General features: G+C 42.3%; 2 protein-coding genes across 5 annotated transcripts in view; one reads left to right on the top strand and one right to left on the bottom strand.

Annotated features, from left to right (window-relative positions):
* The window catches only part of CNKSR2 (connector enhancer of kinase suppressor of Ras 2), a 205,143-nt gene extending 193,221 nt beyond the window's left edge, over window positions 1–11,922 (top strand). For all 4 annotated transcript variants that reach the window (XM_051794856.1, XM_051794854.1, XM_051794855.1 and 1 more), the window contains 2 exons: window positions 8,321–8,517; window positions 11,579–11,922. In XM_051794856.1, the coding sequence (XP_051650816.1) occupies window positions 8,321–8,517; window positions 11,579–11,794 (413 nt within the window). In that variant the 3' untranslated portion in view covers window positions 11,795–11,922. The remainder of the gene's footprint in view (window positions 1–8,320; window positions 8,518–11,578) is intronic.
* KLHL34 (kelch like family member 34) overlaps window positions 1–17,914 on the bottom strand; it is a 28,641-nt gene extending 10,727 nt beyond the window's left edge. The window contains exon 1 of the mRNA XM_051794882.1: window positions 14,208–17,914. Within this exon, the coding sequence (XP_051650842.1) occupies window positions 15,242–17,029 (1,788 nt within the window). The 5' untranslated portion in view covers window positions 17,030–17,914 and the 3' untranslated portion in view covers window positions 14,208–15,241. The remainder of the gene's footprint in view (window positions 1–14,207) is intronic.
* Between the last annotated feature and the right edge of the window lie 52 nt (window positions 17,915–17,966).

Genomic DNA, 17,966 nt, shown 5'->3' with positions numbered 1-17,966 from the left:
ATTTTCTGGGTGGGTGTTACCCCTTCCATTCAGGATTACTTTCAGGTATCAGTCCCATAAACCTCGACAGGCATTGCTGTTGAGCGTGACTGTGGCTTGATTCTGACTGGTGAGTAATGTTGCTGGGTCCGTATCGTTTGTCATTTAACCTTTCACAACTTCAAGTGCTGTAACAGCTTAGGTTTGTGGAAAAAAAAAAGCAAAAAAAACCCCAAAACATTTTCCCCAAAGAGTAACTGCTTCCCTATATTGCTTGTGAGATTTTATACTTAGGGACCTCCTCATCCTGCTTAGAAGTCACAGCATCCTCAGATGTATGGCAGTTTACCCAGTTTGCTCCAGCTCCTGCCTTACCTCGTAAATACAAGTTTTTCATTGTTTCTGAATGGCAGGGCCCTGGGGGGAAGTGTACCATCAAAATGTAATTGATCTGTTTGTTTCACTTCAGCATTGGTGGCTTGTTGTAAAGTTAAACAGCACTTACATCAATGTGTGGCACAGAAAAATGTCAGGATATCCTATTTCGTTGTGTAAAATTCTCCCAAAGAGTCACTAAAATCAGGTCAGCAAATAAAGGTTAAACTGGTGCCTTCGTAGGCAACCTAATGAGTAAAGTACCATGTCCAAAACCAAAATTGATGCAATTATAACACTATTGCCAAAAAGCTCTACCATTGATCAGAATTCCCTGTTACTTTGGGAAGCTTTGGAGTTGCTTCATTCTTATGCCCTCTCTGAAATCACAGCACACCAATATAACCCCATGAAACAGCAGGGCTGGGAGCCAAGAGGGAGCTACTCCTGATGCTCGTTTGAGGTGTGTAAGAGCTGTCAAGAGGCAGCACAAACAGAATGAGCTAATTATTCCCTGTGTTTTCCCTTCTCAATAACATATTAACCCATTAGCCTGTACTTCATTGCTAAGTGGATGCTGAAAATGGCTAAATGTTACTGCCAGCTCAACAGTGCAGGTCTGCAAGGGAGAGACATCGAGGATTTTTCCTGATGTTGAGTTTAGTGTCAGCTGTTTTTAATAAACAATTCCAGTGGCATGGAAAGCTGAAGAGAGGTAGCTGAGTGTGAGACAGCAAGACCAGCATGAAGGGTGGAGGTTGAACATGCTTCAGCCTGCCAGCTCACACTGCAGTCACAAGGCTGTGACAAGGTGTAGGCAGCTTGTCCTTCAGACATCACAAGAAGAGTGACTTCAGTGGAAGGGAGATTCGCCGGGATGTACTGATCCACTGCTAGTGTCATAAATAGTTCACAAAAAGAATTAGAGCATTGGTACCACAGCAAAGGTTTAGCATCTGTCAGGCCTTAGAGAAGCTAGGGCTGGATCTTTTAAAAGTGGTTATGGTACCTATCTGCTTCTGATTGAACCTGGTTATAGTGGAAAATACCCTCAGATATCTGTCCTGTGGGAGATGAGTTTTCCACTTGCCTGCACAGTTCACTTTATTTCAAGAAATCAATTTATGCCCATGCATGTGAGAGAAGAAGCAGCCTCATACCTTTGAGTAGAAAACTCCAGCGTGTTGCAGGGCTCTGTTGTGTTGGTGCTTTCAGTAAACACCATCCCTAGGGAATATCTTTTTTTTGCCTGCAGGTTTATGTAATAGGGGAGAATAGAAACCAGCTATCCTGGTAATCAAAAAATACTTCCCCTTTAGAGGAAAGGATAGTGTAAAATGCAGATTTAATACATGTGTTAAATAAATACAAAATAATAAATACAAAATTTAATGATCCTCCAGCCACTAATATTTCACCAAATGCATGGATCAAAGCTTGGTTTTAAACACCACTCCTCCCTTCTTTGACTCAAGGCTTTGGGAAAAATCCTGCACTTTCACATATACAGGGCCAGAAAGGATGGAGGAGTACACGAACACAAAAGGCCAGGCGAAGGGAAGCAATACCTGAGAGAAGGATTGCAAAGACCAAGCACTGCACAAGAAGCCCCCAGCTTTAATTCAGCTTGCTTAAACTTTCCTTCGCTTGTGGAAAGCATTAATATACACGTGTATATGTATAGACATACATATAATATATATGTGCACAGGCGTAATCACATGTTCAATCAGGCCTTGATTTTAATGTGGCTCAGTAGATGGCACAGGTTGCTATTTGTACTTTAACAGGGAAATCTGCTCTATAGTACCCAGAGCAGATGATTAGCAGCTGTTTCCATGAAGACCTGCATTTTGTTGCACCTCCTGCCTGATGTACCATGTCAAACTTAAACACAGTGGTGCTTCTTCCTTTTCCCAGTAATTAGGGATGTGGCTGGTAACATTTTCCCACCAGGAGCTGAGTTTCTATGTCACTGTGGCTCCCTCCATACCTGTGTAGGGATGACCTCATACACATCACACAGCTGTGGAGACACCACCTCCTTGTAAGCCTTTCATTGATTTCACCATTTTGTTCCTTTTAGCTTGTAGTTGGTAGGGGAAAGGAAATACCTAGCTCTGTCTGCCAACCAGCCATCCAAATAGTGTAAAAAATAACTAATTCCTGGATCCTTGCTTTATAAGCATTTGGGTATGTCTCCCTCTTGCATAGTTTGGACTCTTAAAGATTAACCTGAACAGCAGCACAGATGGATTTGAGCCTTGCACTGAGAAACCAACAACTACTTCTTTGGAGGATTTCTTTTCTCCCCTTCCCTGCAACACAGCTAAAATCCACATCCACTCTCCTTCCATCCTTCTACTCTTTCACCTTAAATATAGGGAGATTCCTTCTGTCTCTCTCCTAACTGTACCCTGGGGCTTACAGGCCCAGCCAGGCTGTTGCATTCTGTGTCCATGTTACATCTCCTGCCCTCCCCCCTCAGGCATATCCTGAGTTTGGGATGGAAAGCTTGTCGCAGGAGGCTCCCCCCTTCCCAAAGGGTCAGCAGACACGTGTCTGCTGCTCTACCCACCTACCAGTAAAACCAGGCAAGTTTTCACAGACCCTTTTGTTAAACATGGCAGAGATGACATTCTATGGCAGAGATGACATTCTATGGCATAGGAAGATTACAAAATGCTTTGTTGGATTATATCAATTATTAGTTAATTTGTGGCAGACCAACTTCTCTGTTCCCAACACAGACACATCAAGGTAAAGAAGGCAAAGAAAAAAAGAAAAATACAGATATTTGTGCATTCCAGCACAGTGGTTTATCTAGTTTGAGACCATTTCCCAGAGGCCTGAAATGCTCTTTGCTTTGGTGGAACATTTACAGCCACTTGCAGAAAGTTTCTGGGACATTTCATGTAGATATCTCCCCTGCATGAAAGGTGAAGCATAAAGGTGTAGCTCTCAAACTGGAAGGAAATCTTTGGGATATGAAGGGGGGAAATAACATGGTAGCTGTTAATTAATGTAATTAGTGATTCTTTAGATAGTCTAACAAAATTGCCTCTCTAAGATCTGGGAAAGCTGAGCTTAGCTGGTTTGTTTGCCAGACAGAGTGAGCTCACTGAAAGGAGTGAAAGTGGGTGTTTAAATTTCAGTGGAGCATGGGGATTTCAGTCTGACTATGCCTTGTTCACTCCCTGTCACAGACTTCGCAGCAGCTTGGCTTTCTGGGGATTTGCCGAGGGTGGTACTTTTGTTCAAATGCAGGGCTAATTGTGAGGAGAGGAGTGGGCGTGCGTGAGAGGAGCTGTGAAGGAAAGTGCGTCACTAAGCTGTAAAGGTATCAAGCAGAAAAGAGGATAGCAGGAAAATGGAGAATGCCATCAGGGTGGCAGTGGTGTCCACCAGTCAGGGTGAGAAGTCTAAAGGCAACAGGATTGAGCCTGGGAGGTGTCTGGAAGCACCGGCAAAGTCCAAAGGGCCCCCAATGGAAAGCTTTGATCCTTGAAAAATATGACCTTGTCAGCAGAGCAGGTGACAAAATTTATGATTAACTGCGTGGCACTATCCTTGCATGGGCGGTTCTGTGTGCTCATAGCCCCCGGTGAAATCGCTGGCTCCTCTGGTGCCTCACTGAAAGAGGAAAACTATGCAAGATTTTGGTGGCTTGGAGCGCAAGGACCTCCTCTGAAAATTGTTAGAGGTTATTCCATATATAGAGAGCAGATTTATGAGAACTGTGTGCCTAGAGATTCTCTAAGTCCAGAGAGCAATGTGTTGGCCAGCTGGGTTGCAGCGGTGACCTTCTGCATGGTTCTAATTCAGTACCATCTTCCTGAATCATAATTTTATACAGAGCAGCCATCCCTTGATCCATGTAAATACCAATGTTAACTGTTTCTCTCTGGTCCCTTTTCTGTCAAGTATCTGGTGCTCTTATTTGTTGCTCTTAAGATCTTGGTTTATAAGAGGGAAATAATGGAAAAATGGAGCCAGGAGGTGCTAACACTTAGTACATCACAGAGCTCAGTGCATGCTCTTTTCAACAACAAATGACAACGCACTGTAAGAAATCCCACCAGTTTTTCCTGAAGGCCAAGAACCCAAACCCACTGAGTTTCACCCACTCAGCCATAATCTCCATCTCTCTCTCCTGAGAAAATGTAAAAGTAGATACAAATATTTACTGCATTCTAAGTGAGGGCAAAGTACAAAAAGTTCAGAAACTTCTCCTGTGGAAAGCAGAATAATGGAATATAATGACATTTACATGTATTCTTTATCTCCTGAATTTAATGCAAATGTCTTCGCATTTACTTGAAGACAGCAGGAGCTTCATTGTTACCAAGTGTAGTGCCAGTGTATTCTTGCATTTGGGAGATATGGTTCTGAATTTAGATCCTGTGTGTTGCAGAGTTTGTGCAGCTTTATTTCTGCTCCAGAGTTAGAGTTGTTCAGGTTTGGGTGGGACTGGGGACAAAATTACTGCTTCAGAGAAGAGACCTTTCTTTTCAGCAGTGTGTGGAAACAGCAACCCAGCAGTGTATTCTGAGGAACAGGAAAGATGCAACTTGTGACTCAGCAGCCAAGTGAGGGTGAAAAACAACTGCTGTGTTGGCTGCTGTTCTGAGGTCATCTGCAAATCCTATCAGGCCACATTTTCTACTTAAACAAGCCATTAACAGAGGCCTTATTCTTCCTTAACGAGACAGCCCTGCTATAATAGCATGGCTTGCATACAAACCCACCAATTTAAAAAAAGAAAACATGTTTTAAGCTCAGCCCTATATCTAGCAGAATACATCAGATGCTTTATGGTGCCAAGGGTTTCACCAACACCTACAGGAAATCAATCAAAGGCTCTAGCAGAAGGCTGAGGGAGGGGAGATGTGCTTGTAATCTCATTCCCGCCTACTGAGAGCCTTTGAGAGCAGCAGCACCACCACCTTCAGTGTTTCTCTGGAAAATATTAAGGGCTTGAGATGTGTTTTGCGTGATGCCCACTGCCCTCTCCCTCACCATGGGTGGAACAAGGCAATGTCTTGCCCTCTTTAAAGCTTCTCCAGCCTCAGCAGCAGCAAGGCATTTAAGGGATCTGCTGTTTTTCTTCCCTCCTGTTTCCTTTTTAGCAAATCCTGTTCCCTTTTTGACTTGCCGCTCATAGCTACGTGATCCAGGCAGTGACAGGGTCTGGGGTGGCAGCCCCAGCTGAGTGGATGTTCTGATGCATTCCAAAGACCTTCTGTCAGTGTTCTGCTGCCTAACTCAGCCTGTGTCCTGCCCCCACAGTCCTGTACCTCTTCCTGTGCAGTTTCAGAGCTGTTCTCATCTGGGACGATGTCGCTGCCGCAGTCCCTCTGAGGTCATGTTGAGTGGTGGCTGCCTGCCCCAGGAGGTGAGCCCTGAGGAGCACCAGCCATGCAGATCCCCAGGCTAGCAACATGGGGAGTGAGGGCAGGATAAGCCCCCCAGCAAGGAGTTTAGACCCACAAGGGCCATGTTGCTATCCAGATTCATTAAAGGTACTTGTCATTCATTACTGAACCTTAAGGATGAACTCAAATGCTGTCCCTTGCTTTGGTGCAGAGCTTTTTCCTTCCTTTTCCTTTTTAGGAAGCCATGAGTTTTTGATGGCAAGCCTGCATGTGGTGGCTGGTTACCACTCCAGGCTCCATATCACTCTAGCAAAGTGAATGCAGATAGCATGGAGTCAGTGCTGGCTTGCTTCTTCAGCAAGCCACCCCTGTACTAACCCCCTGAGTGTACAACCTTTGCAATGTTGCTGGGGAAGGGGCACCTGAGGAAAGATCTCTTTTGGCTTGCATAACAAAAGATGAGAGAGAGAGCAACAGATGTAAAATACTCCCTGAGGAGGGTTTTCTTCCATTGCCCTTTAGCAAATCACATCAGTGTTCAGCGATATGAACTGATAGAGATCCCAAACTTCTGATCCAGTGCTGCATGGACTTTTTAAAAAAGCATAAAAATCAAGACCACAGGAGATTTTAACCACTCTTTAAGTATTCAGCTACTGAATGTTTTGCCCTTTAGCACATTAGATGTTTTAATAAGAAAGAAGTTGACAAGAAAGACAAATGCATATCATTTCTCTTTTTCTTTCAGTCCTGGCCACCACTGACAGTGATGAACACAGCTTGCCCACAGGGTAGCACACAATGGGAGAATTTAGGGAGATCTGTACAGGCCCACAACACTTCCATCGATAAAAATTCTCCAACTTTTCTTCACTTCTATATCTCTTCTAAAAAAAAAAAATTAAAATGAGTTCTTTAAAAACAACTGCCAAATTAATAAACTGATGAGAGATACAGCTAGATCAGTTGCTGATTACAAAATTCTTGGATTGTATAAAGATCTATACAAATGCAAACACTTCTTGTGATGGGGTGAGGAGATCTGCGTTTCTAGACTTGCTGAGCCTGAAGTATAGTGTACTATACCATACTGCAGAGTATGGGCTCAAATGGGATGTTGCCTCAGGTAGCTCCTGGTGGGCTAGAAATGTTACTTCTAAACACGAATTGTTTTCTCTTTTGGTGATCGATAAAAAAACCCTCTAATCACCTGAGGATACTGAGGTTCTTTACTTAAACGTACTTCAGTATGTGCTAAACTTTCAGCCAGTGGAAATGACTGTGTCTCGGTGCAGGGTCAGTCACAGGGTAAAACCAATGCTAAAATCAAACAACCTTCCTACAAGAGCTTTCATGAAAGCATCCTGAGGACACAGGCACCTTGAACCAGAAAAACGTACAGCAGTGTGAAAGCCAAGACTGGGTGAGAGGATCCCAAGGGCTCTGGAAACAACCAGAAGGCCATGCACAGGCAGTGTCTGTTACATGAGCACTTGTGTCAGCATGCAAGGGGCAGCAGGGACAGAGCTACCTGTCCCACTGGCTGGTTGCTCCCCAAGGCTGCCCTGGCTTCTCCTAGTCACCACTCTGCTAATCCTGGCACTTGAAAAGTTTGTATGGAATTATCAAACAGTTTCCTCTAGGGGAAACAGTGTATGAGAAGCTAAAGTGGTTTGATGTTTTCTAAATTAAGCATTTCAGATGCTCATATCAGAGTAACACTTCATCCCCAGCTTTTGCTTTGTTTTGCTTTTAGAGAGGCAAAGCATTTCTTTTTTATTTTTCCTTTAAAATCCTTCCCGTACTAGTTAGAAAAAAATATTTTTAAACCTAGAATAAATAAATATTTCTTACATTTATATATTTTTGCATATTTTGTACAGTAAATATATTGTTCATTTTTAAAAACCAAACTATGGTGCAAACAGCTCTGATTTGGTTTGCCATGCTGCCAGGTCATGAACACGCAATCATATCCAGTCTCTAGTCTGCTGCCAAACCTTCAGGTAATAGCAGAGTTAAAAACCACCACAAGTGACAACAGTACTGACTATTGAACAACACTATAGAGTATCAAAAATAAGTGGACTTTTCTAGAAAGGAAAATTACGTGTCATTCCAAGACCACCTTCACAAGCATAATCTTGAGTGCCATTATTGTCATTTTTGGGACAAGATCTGATCCCTAATAGCTTCCTTAGCAGGATGCTTCCAGGGCTTCCTTTTCTTGTAATAATGAAGTCACCAGCACTATATAACTGCAATACCAGAGACCTTATTTCTGGCAGCAAGTCACTCCAATATTACCACACCTTGCACTGTTTCTCTTTTTTCCCTTCATTCTCTGTGGGTCAAGATTTTACATTTTTGAAATTTTTTATCCCTTTCTCCTGAAGGCAATAGCAAGAAGGAGCAGTCACAGCACTTTTTTCTGGAACTTAGGAGGTGTTAAATATTCTCCTTATGGTCTAGTTAAACCTGTTAAACATTTTGTGAAGGTTTGATAGGTCTTCGTATAATCACATTAATGATGCCTTGTTCCTTTCTCTATTTTTTCCTCCTTTTTTGTTTTTCCCTTTGTCTCATTACAGTTGAAACTATAGAGGAAAAAACAGCAGACTCCTTGCAAGATTTGTACAGAGCCTTGGAGCAGGCCAGCCTGTCTCCTTTAGGAGAACACCGGATTTCCACTAAGCTGGAATATAAGAAATCTTTTGTAAAGAGATGTAGCGATCCAGTAGTCAATGAAAAACTGCACCAGCTGCGAATTCTGAAAAGCACTTTAAAGGTGAGATAAAAGAGGGAGGAAAAATCCTACCCCAGGGTTGGATTGGGCTGTATTGTAAGCAGAGATTATTGTGTGCAGCTGGAGTCCAGGCTGAACCTGGTGTGAGAAACAAGGGAGACACAGGGGAGCACTGCTTAAAAAGCAGAGAAAAATATTCCTGGGAGAACAGTCGAAGTGAGGGGATCAGTTTTTATTTCTGCACAGGTTAAATCTCAGTCAGCTTCTCCTCTAGCTAGTTTAACAGAATTTGATACCAAATTGTTGGAGAAAACCTTAATCCTGTTTTTGTCCCTGAATATTTTCATTTACCAAAATGCACTCACTCTGTAATTGCCGAAGTCTAAAGTTAAGCAAAGCCAGCCTTTTGGAAAGGAGCAGTATCTCTTGCAAGACTCGATTATTTTCTATTTGATGAGCTTGTTCCAGGACAAAACTGTGTGCTTGCTTTCTGTGTAAGCTGGTAGGATCACTGTATTTAATCAGTAAAATTGATTAAATAAATAGTGGTAATGATAGATATGAAGATTTTTATGGTTATTTTAAATGTACCACAACTCATCCTTGTCAGATTCCTTTGTTTGTTACAGCATTCAATTCTGTCCTGATAGAGATTTCAGCAAACAATATGCTGCATTTCCCCAGGGACCGTGTTAACTATATTAAATTAACATGTTTTAAGTCACCAGATAATTGTACAGTGCATTTTGTAACAGCTTTCATCAAAGAGGGCTTTATCAACATTAATTAATTTAGTTTTCCATCACCTAGAGAAGCATTTAAGCAATATTATTTTCATGCTGTGGGGCCCCCATTCTGAAAATAATCTTACATATGCTTAACTTTCTGTACTGTATTGTATCATCTCATTGAAAATCATCTTATTGAAGGTACCTTGCACTATTATCTGGGTATGTGAGTCTTTGCAGGATTGTAGGCTGGCAGAAAAAGTCAAGATGCAGAGGCTTTTCACATGACTTCTAGAAGCCTGTGAGACTGAAATAAAATCACAATACTCTCAGACACGTTGGGGTGACAGGAGATTCACACTGTGGCTGTGCTTTTGCACCCTGGCGGGCTCACTTGTACAAAAGCTCTGGTTCAGCATCAGCAGCTTGCTGCCATGCTGAATTGTCTGTCTTGTTGGTATTTATTGGTACCTGAGATACATTACACCAATGGCTTCCTGGAAATGAAAGGGAAGTCCAAAACCAGCCCCTTCCTCCAGGGAAGTCCAAAACCAGCATAACCTCTTGACCTTGTGGATGCCTGGTTTTGTGCTTCTCTGGAACTTCTTTCTTTTGGACCAAGAAAACACAATTTGTTCATTCTCTGTCCATGAGCCATATTTTCTAAACCTGTCTGCATTCTTGTTTATACCATGATTTGCACAACTCATTCTTAAGTACATGACACCAATAATCGAAAACACAGTAGCAACAAGGGCCAAAGACAGATAATTACTGTTTCTTGTGTAGAACAACAATGTAGAGTAGCACATTCTTGTTTTGCAATGACATCATGGTAACTCATGATGAGTTTCTAGCTCCATTATAGCCCAGAGCTCCACCTCTGCCATACTGCAGGTAGTCATATCTACCAGTAGCTCCTGCTGTTACCTAATCAGTTATTCTTTTTATCAGTGCCTTTGATTTCTCCTTCCTGAATGCAGGCAATTGCACTGGCCTGTTGGAGCTGATGTTCTGAACTCTCCTTGAATTTTATCCTACATAAAAGTAGCCTGAGACAGCCCTCCAAACTGCTTCTAGCTCGTCCCATCTTCTAAGCCCTTAATGAAAGACCCCTCTGCTCTCTTCCCTGTGATAACACAAAACCATTCTCCTGCTGCTGAGTATAAGCTATCTGGATGGTAGTCCGGGAGTTTGGGACCAGACACAACCTGTGAGAAGCAGGTTATGGTAGTTCAAGCAGAGATGATTTCATTTCCACTGGTCATTGTCAGCTTGCTCCTCCGTTTCTGAAAATTAATATTCTGGCAGGTAGTGTTAAATAACTGCTATTTGCAAAGCATGAAAAATACTTTTCCACGTACTGCTTCTGATCTGTCCCATCAATGTGGGCTTAATATTTCCCCTTACCACGCTCTCCACAAAGATTTAACATAGTATGGACATGGAAGATATGAGTCAGAAATGAGGAGTGTGAAACCTGGGTGGCAGGGAGGTTAGCGGGGAGATTTCTGGTGACCATAACATTCCTGTGCAGAGTAGTACTGCTGGAAACCTGTGTGTTAGCTGTGCTTCCAAGGCTTTTGTCTGTGGAATCCAGCTTCCACCACTTTCAACAACTGGAAATGGCCATGGGTATATCTGAGGCTTACTCTGATCCATACTAGCTGCCTGTCAACTCTCTTATAAAGTAATCACCAGAGAGTGATCATGATACAGTCACATCCCCTGCCTCAATGATGCATAAGGAGATATCAACAGCTATGCTATATTTTACCTTTTTCTGCCTTCTCTTTACCTCTGCAGTGGTAGGAGGCAGTTGCAGTCAGCCACACCATCACATACCCTAGATCTTTAGTGGAGATGAGTTGTCATTAACACAGGATTCCTTGCACAAGCCTTTGCAATGTAGCTCTCAGATGCCCCCATGAGAAGCCTGGTAAAAAGGCTTAGGTGTGCTGGCAGGCAGAGGGGCCATGTGTCTGCATCCCACACAGTATTTCTGATGCTGATCAAGAGCAAACAGATGGCACTTTGTTATGTGAAACCCATCTGGAGAAATGCAAGCAGGTAATAGTAAACAGTACAGGGTTTGCTTTTTCTTGGGCTGGACAAGGGGCAAGGAGGGGGAATAGGGACTGTTTCTGAGGGTGCTGGAAAAGGCGAGGGAAGCCCTGGCCTCACAGGGTGAGGTGTGACACCCTGTAGAAAGGGCTCCTGTTTGTGAGCAGTCATATGGCTCATAGTCCTTGTGCTTTTAGGGGCTCTGTGGCTTGAATTTGCACCCCTCCATTCTCTCCTTCCACCCATGTGATTGATATTTTCAGTGACTCATCACTTGTGTTAACTCTTTACTTTTTCCTCTTCTCTCACAGGCCAGGGAAGGAGAAGTAGCCATTATAGATAAAGTTCTGGATAATCCAGCTTTGACATCTAGAGACTTTCAAGAATGGAAACAAATGTACCTCGATCTCTTCATGGACATCTATCAAAGCAACACCCCGAGGGACTCTGTTAATGGCTCATCTGAGGCTGATGCCCTTATAGCCTCCTTAGCGCACACTCACTCTTATATAGAAACGCATGTATAAAGGTCTCTCTTTTTGCCCATTTGCTACACTCCAGCCCTTTACTGAAGTGCATAAAGTAGTTTTTATATCCATATGTGAGAGCTCTAGTAAATTATATTTTAATGTTACTCAGCTGTGTGAAGTAAACCTTCAATGGTCAACAATTCCACTTCTTTAATGAAGATTTGTATATTTTATATGCTACCAATGCTCAGCTTGTGTTTACTTTCTGTGAATTAACAAACATGATCTTTAGCTATTAAAGAAAAGGATTTAAAAGCATTTTTGGAAGACTGTGGCCTTCATGCAGGAAGTTCCACGTGCTAAAGCTTTTGTTATTGGTCATTTTACAATGATATTTTATATTATATAATTCCAGTATTGCATTGCATTTTTGGAGTGCAGGTACTATTTTGGTGGTGGGAGAAAACCAATTTTTATATTTAATGAGAAACTCTAGGAGTTTTCTTAACAGGGAAAAAGTGTAATGCAGTGTATATTTTTCAGTTTTGTCTAGCACAAAAAAGGGTGAAAATCAGCAGACAGAAAAGGACTAATGTGAATTTAAGTATCAAAAGGTTAGGTCTTATTTCCTTGTGCTTTTTTAAAGCCTGTTGCTGAGGTTTACCATCAGTGCAAAGGGATGATGGTTTGTATTATAATTAAAAGAAAATTGTGTGTTGTCTTTTGATCACATTAGGTTGATTTAAAAAGAAAAAATTAGTCCAGATACTGTGATTGATGATGCTTTTGCACTGAAGGTATCAGTATAATGTGCAGATTTTGCAAAAGGGAAAATGTAGCCTGTGAACATCCTTGGTAGCAGCGTTTCTTTTGCCCAGAAAAGCAACAGTGGAAAAGGTTCCCAATGAAATGCTCCAAATCTGAGATGCTTTGAAGATTTCCACAATAGAAAAGAAGTGAATAGGATTTTTCAAGTAGTCTCCTATGTGTTTTCTGAGCTGTGAAATTTAGCTGTATTGTATGCAGGGAAGATGTGTGATGAGAGCAGAGCTGAGCATAGAACCTGAAAAATAACTGAGGAGTGAAAAAGCCTCTGGTTTGCTTTTGAAGGGGAAGGGATGTCTCTGGGTTCTGCTGAGTTCACAAGCCAGTTAAAATGTTTTAAACTTCCATGAGATTTGAGATCTGCTGGAGACAACCCAGTGAATATGAGTGGAAATGGCTCCTTAGAGTCAGGCATATGCCTGGAATAAAACTAGGAGGGAACTCTTAAGTCACATATTTACTTTTTATGGGCTTGTTTTTGAAAAGTCATCAGAGCATGATAAAATATTTCTGCTGCTCTTCAGTATTTTGCTGCATAAGCTAGGACTCATGACATGATCTAATAATGCTCATGTGAAAAGGAAAAGCCTCCTTTATACTTTTTACAGCGAGTTGTACTCTTAACCAACTTTAGGCTATTGCCTGTACAGCTCAGTGAATGTACTTTAAACTTTATGAGCTCTGTTATTTCCTGGCAGTTATATCCATGAAGGGATGAAGGAAAGAATGGACAGATTTATCTTCTCTCTCCTTCTTTCTTTATTTATTTTATTCCTCTCCTTCTGTCTTCTTTTTCTCTCTCTCTCCCCTTTTCTCTTTTTCTTTCTTTTCCTCCTTCTCCCCCTTTCTCTTTTCCTATCTTGTTATTGCATTTGGATTGCAAATGTTCTGCAGATTTTGCACAACTGTACAGAAGAGTGGCCTTTCTGTAGCCCATTTTCAGTAATCCTATATTCAAGTCGATATGGCTGACAAATCATGTATTAACATTTGTATAGAGTTCTGGATTCAGTGTAAGATTTGTACTATTAGAAGAATATTGTTTGTATAAACTGAACATTTATTTACTGCATGGGTACTGACTTGTATATTAAATTTGTGAGGTTTTTGTAAATTTCTCTTAAAAAATGCTTGACTTGAAATGGATTGTGCTATTGTTCCAAGCATTTAGATCCTCTTGCTATTGTTTTACTGGACCAAAAGTAAATATATTAATATGAAAAACTCTTTATATCTGATGGATGTATATGCACATTGTGTAGTTGATTCCTTGTCAAAACCAAGGCAGTTCAGAAGACTTAGATCTGTTGCTATGCAACAGCCATTCTGCCTGCACTTTACATTAGTAAAGTTAGCTTGATTGCTTTAAAGGTGAAAATTAAACATTACAGTTTTTTAAGCTAGTCTAGTGACAAAGAACATGTGTCCTCTTCATTGTGCTGCCTTCTTTTAAGAGTATTAAATGTTCTTCTATATATATATTTTTATTGTATTAACTCTCAGCCTAGAAAGGGAACACTGTAAAATGAAGTACAATAAATTTAGCTTTTAAATGAACGTTTATGACTCAATATTCAATTTACTCCATGCCAGAGTTATTTTGTGGTATCTGACCATTCTACCTGCATTTCACAGCTCCACGTACCTTTATGTACCTCTGTTATCCGAGTTCAAACTCTGCCAGCATGGCCAAAAAGGGCTATTGCTGATTCATATGTAGGCAGACACTGAATAAAGACTTCTGAAAACCTTCAGTTACCTCCCTCCCCTTTTTACTGTTTGATGAAAGTAAACATTTTTTACTGCAGGATTCTCTCATGTACCAGTTCAACAGCAACGAACAATTTCACCATTATGAGCAGGTGTGATAAAACACCCTTTGCTACCCAGTAAAGTGCCAAGGCATTAGTTACAGCTTGTTACTCTTGTAACAAGCTTCTTAGAGTCTGATAATAATTATACTTATTCAGCTCTGGCCATCTAAACTAACATAGGGTTTGGATACAAATGAAAGGTACGGTACCAGTAGATTGCATCTTTAAAATGACACAAAATAAGCATCTGGAAAGCATTCTATCAAACAAACACTGTTTTAACTTACGGCTGTAACTGAGTCCACATAGCAAAAAATCCATGCTTTCTGTCTAGTAATTTCCTGCTGGTTAGCGAAGACATTCTTGCCTACTATGTAGCATATCAAATAATACCTTTTCCTTGGCTACTAATTCTTGTAGGCATCAATTTTCTAGTCTTTATACAGCTCGCTTTCGTTTTGCTTAACCATAGCATAAAAGCTCAATAGCACTTTACCAACTGGGAAAATTACCTCTGATTAAGAAAAGAGAAAAGTTGGATTATATTTTTTAATATATTAAAAATATGACTTGCAACACCTACTAATTTCTATCTAGGTATTACTCTTCAAAAGTCAAGGATTATGATTCTCACTGATCGCCTTTAAATACGCTGCTTGCTACATCCCTGCTCAGTGAGATCAACTTCTGGCTCTATAAATCCTAGCAGTGTTTTCTGTCCTGGAGCCAGATTTTCTTGCCTGTTTCCACCGGCTCATCCAAGCAAAAATTCCACTTTCTCCCATTCAGTGCCACTGCAGTTTTCTTCTCCAGGACCGCCCCACTTGCTCATCTCCTGGGATGGATGTTCCTCAGTGTTGTGAGTTCAGCAGTTGGGCAGCTTCTTGTGCTGGCTGTCACTGTCCCGCTCGTCAGCCGTCTCGGAGAGCTGGAGCACGGCACACTGCAGCCCACACCAAGGCAGAGGGGCTTTGCAGATCTCCTCCCAGCCATCGTTGTCAATGTCGTAGCCGACCACGTCCTGCGTGGAGACTTCCAGTGAGTTTTGCCATTTCTTTCCCCCAATAAGAAGAGCCGTTTCCTCTACCACTGCCAGGCCATAGGAAAATCGATCATAGACCAGTGGTCTTAACCGGGTCCATTGGTTTTGGTCAGGGTCGTACCTTTCTATTTCAGAGAATGGTTCATATAATCCTAAAAAGGTGAATATGGATTCCCTGATTGTTGCCATCTGATGCCCAAACCGAGCAATGCTCATTGGGGCTCGTTTCATCCACTGCCCTTCAAGTGAGCTCAGAGAATATACATCATTGCTTGTGCTGGCTGGGGCTGAGTACTTGCCCCCAGAGATGTATATAGTGTTCTTGCAAACAGCACTGGCATGGCCATGTATCTTGCATGGCAATTCCCTGGCCTTCGTCCACCTGTCCCTGCTGATATCATAGACTTCCACAGACGAATGCAGAGATCCATCTTCACCCCTTCCACCAATGGCAAAGATGTCCTTGCCTAAGACACAACAAGAAAACTGGCATCTCTTTTCCAGCATGCCAGTGATTTGAGTCCACGTGTTAAATCTTGGATCATAACGATGGACTTTGTTCGTTACCAATAAGATCTTTTCAGTTTTAGTGTCACCCAGGGAACCACTTTCTATTTCCCCACCCAAGATATAGAGGAAGTTCCCCACCACGCACACACTGTGGTTCTGCACCCTGTCCTGCAGCTGTGTGAGAGTTCGCCACTTGTGATTGTAAACATCAAAGGCCACCACGTCAGTGACAAGCCCCTCACTTGCTGTCCCTCCCCCCAACAGAATGATCCGAGTTTTCTGGTTCCTCAGCGCAGTGGACTTATCCTGCAGGACAGGCTGTTTGAATACAGATGTGTGATAATTTATTGCTTTAATGATCAAGCACTTAATACCTGCTGAGAGGGACACTTCTGACTGCGTGTAGGTTTTTCTCAGCTCTTCCACTGGGATGAGACCATATCTTATGTGCTCTAAAAGGCTACTTGCATGATCCAGCCTGGATTTATCCTGCTTCAGCCACAGCAGCACAAGATTCAACAGGCGGCTTTCTTTCACCATGGGGAGATCTGGTGATTGAATCACTGCTAGTAAAGACTTGAAGTTCAGCTCAAGAAGTCCTGACAAATCCAAGTCCAGCAGCTTCCAGACATTATTGATAATGTATTTTTCTGTTGCTGCTAAGGCATCTGGCAGATAGAACTTCCTGGCCACATTGGCAGAGAAGCAGCAGTTTTCCAAGGCAAGATTGTTGATTAAGTACTGATTGCACAAACTGATAGCATCCGTCACTTGCAAGTAGCTTGCAGCTTCCAAAGTGTCCTCCAGGCTTTCAAAGGAAAGGGGTAGCAAGGATGTGTAGATGAAATCCAGGATGTGCTGGAGACCAGTAGGTGAGACAACTTGCAGATGAATGACACTGGCTTTAGACTCTTGGGTATAGCTTTTGAACATGGCTCGGAAGTAGTCGCTGGAGCATGCCAACAAGGACTTGTGTGCAGGGAACTCGTTTTCTTTCACTTTCAGCAAAATATCACACAGAAAGCCCTCTGATCTCAGGCTCTGGTACTGGGCAAGCACGGCAGTGCAGTGTGCTTTACAGTAGGACAGGAAGTAGCTCATGGTAGAAAATGCAATGCTTTCCCCTTGAGTTATTAAAGCTAAAATTCAATTAGATATTGAAGCAGCTGCCTTACTCAACAGCCATTGCTTGAATGCCCAGCAGACCTCCAGCTGTTAAAGAAAAGCCCAATCAAATTTAAAAAAAAAAAACAAACAAACAAAACAAAACAAAAAACTCAGTCTCTTGCCTGGCATAGAGGGACAGTTAGTAGATTTGTAGTGAATTCAATGCATTCCTTTATAAAAAAAACAGCTGAATGTTATAACAGCTGTAGGATGCTTACTGTTCTCGCCTCCACAACTTGTGCAAGGATGAAGAGTCCGTGGTTGTGCTGAGCACTTTCTTGGCTGGCCATCAGGTGACAGATGAGGGAGTTAGATGACAATCCCAATAAATGACCCTTCGTGTCTGCTCAGCTGTGGCCCCCGACCCTTCTTGCTCCACAGGCAGATCAAATTGATCCTCTCCGGCTGCCAGCACGTGGCTCTGAGCAGACACAGATGAGAAGGAAGTGGTGGCTTTTCTCCTCTTGTTTGTGTTTCAAGCTCCAGCCAGTTTAGACCTCGTCACCCCTAGGACAGGAGCCCCCTTTTCATTCTCTTTCCACAGGGTCTTGGGAAGCCTCAGCTGAAGATCAAATCAGTGCCCAGGGATTATTACGGCAGCATTTTCTAAGCCCATAAATCTCTCTCCGGCAGGCAATAAGACAACCAAAATACCGTGATTAGTCACTGGTTCGATTTGACATGCATTTCTGGGCTCTCTGCTTCACGTGACACCTCCATAACTCACAGCTACCAGAATAGCCACAGGCTCATTCCCTTATCCCCCTTGCCCAGGAGCCAACCCTGGGCAGGTCTGGGCGGGCGGACGGAGGAGCTTCCACTGACAGCCACAGCCAAGGCAGCTGACTTGGAATGACCTGGCTGGAAATCA

The sequence above is a fragment of the Manacus candei genome, unplaced genomic scaffold, assembly GCF_025592945.1.
Source record: "Manacus candei isolate 608988 ecotype Guabito, Panama unplaced genomic scaffold, ASM2559294v1 h1tg000041l, whole genome shotgun sequence".
Classification (NCBI taxonomy): Eukaryota; Metazoa; Chordata; class Aves; order Passeriformes; family Pipridae; genus Manacus; species Manacus candei.
The sequence above is the reverse complement of the archived record's forward strand: the minus strand, read 5'-3'. Positions and strand labels throughout refer to the sequence as shown.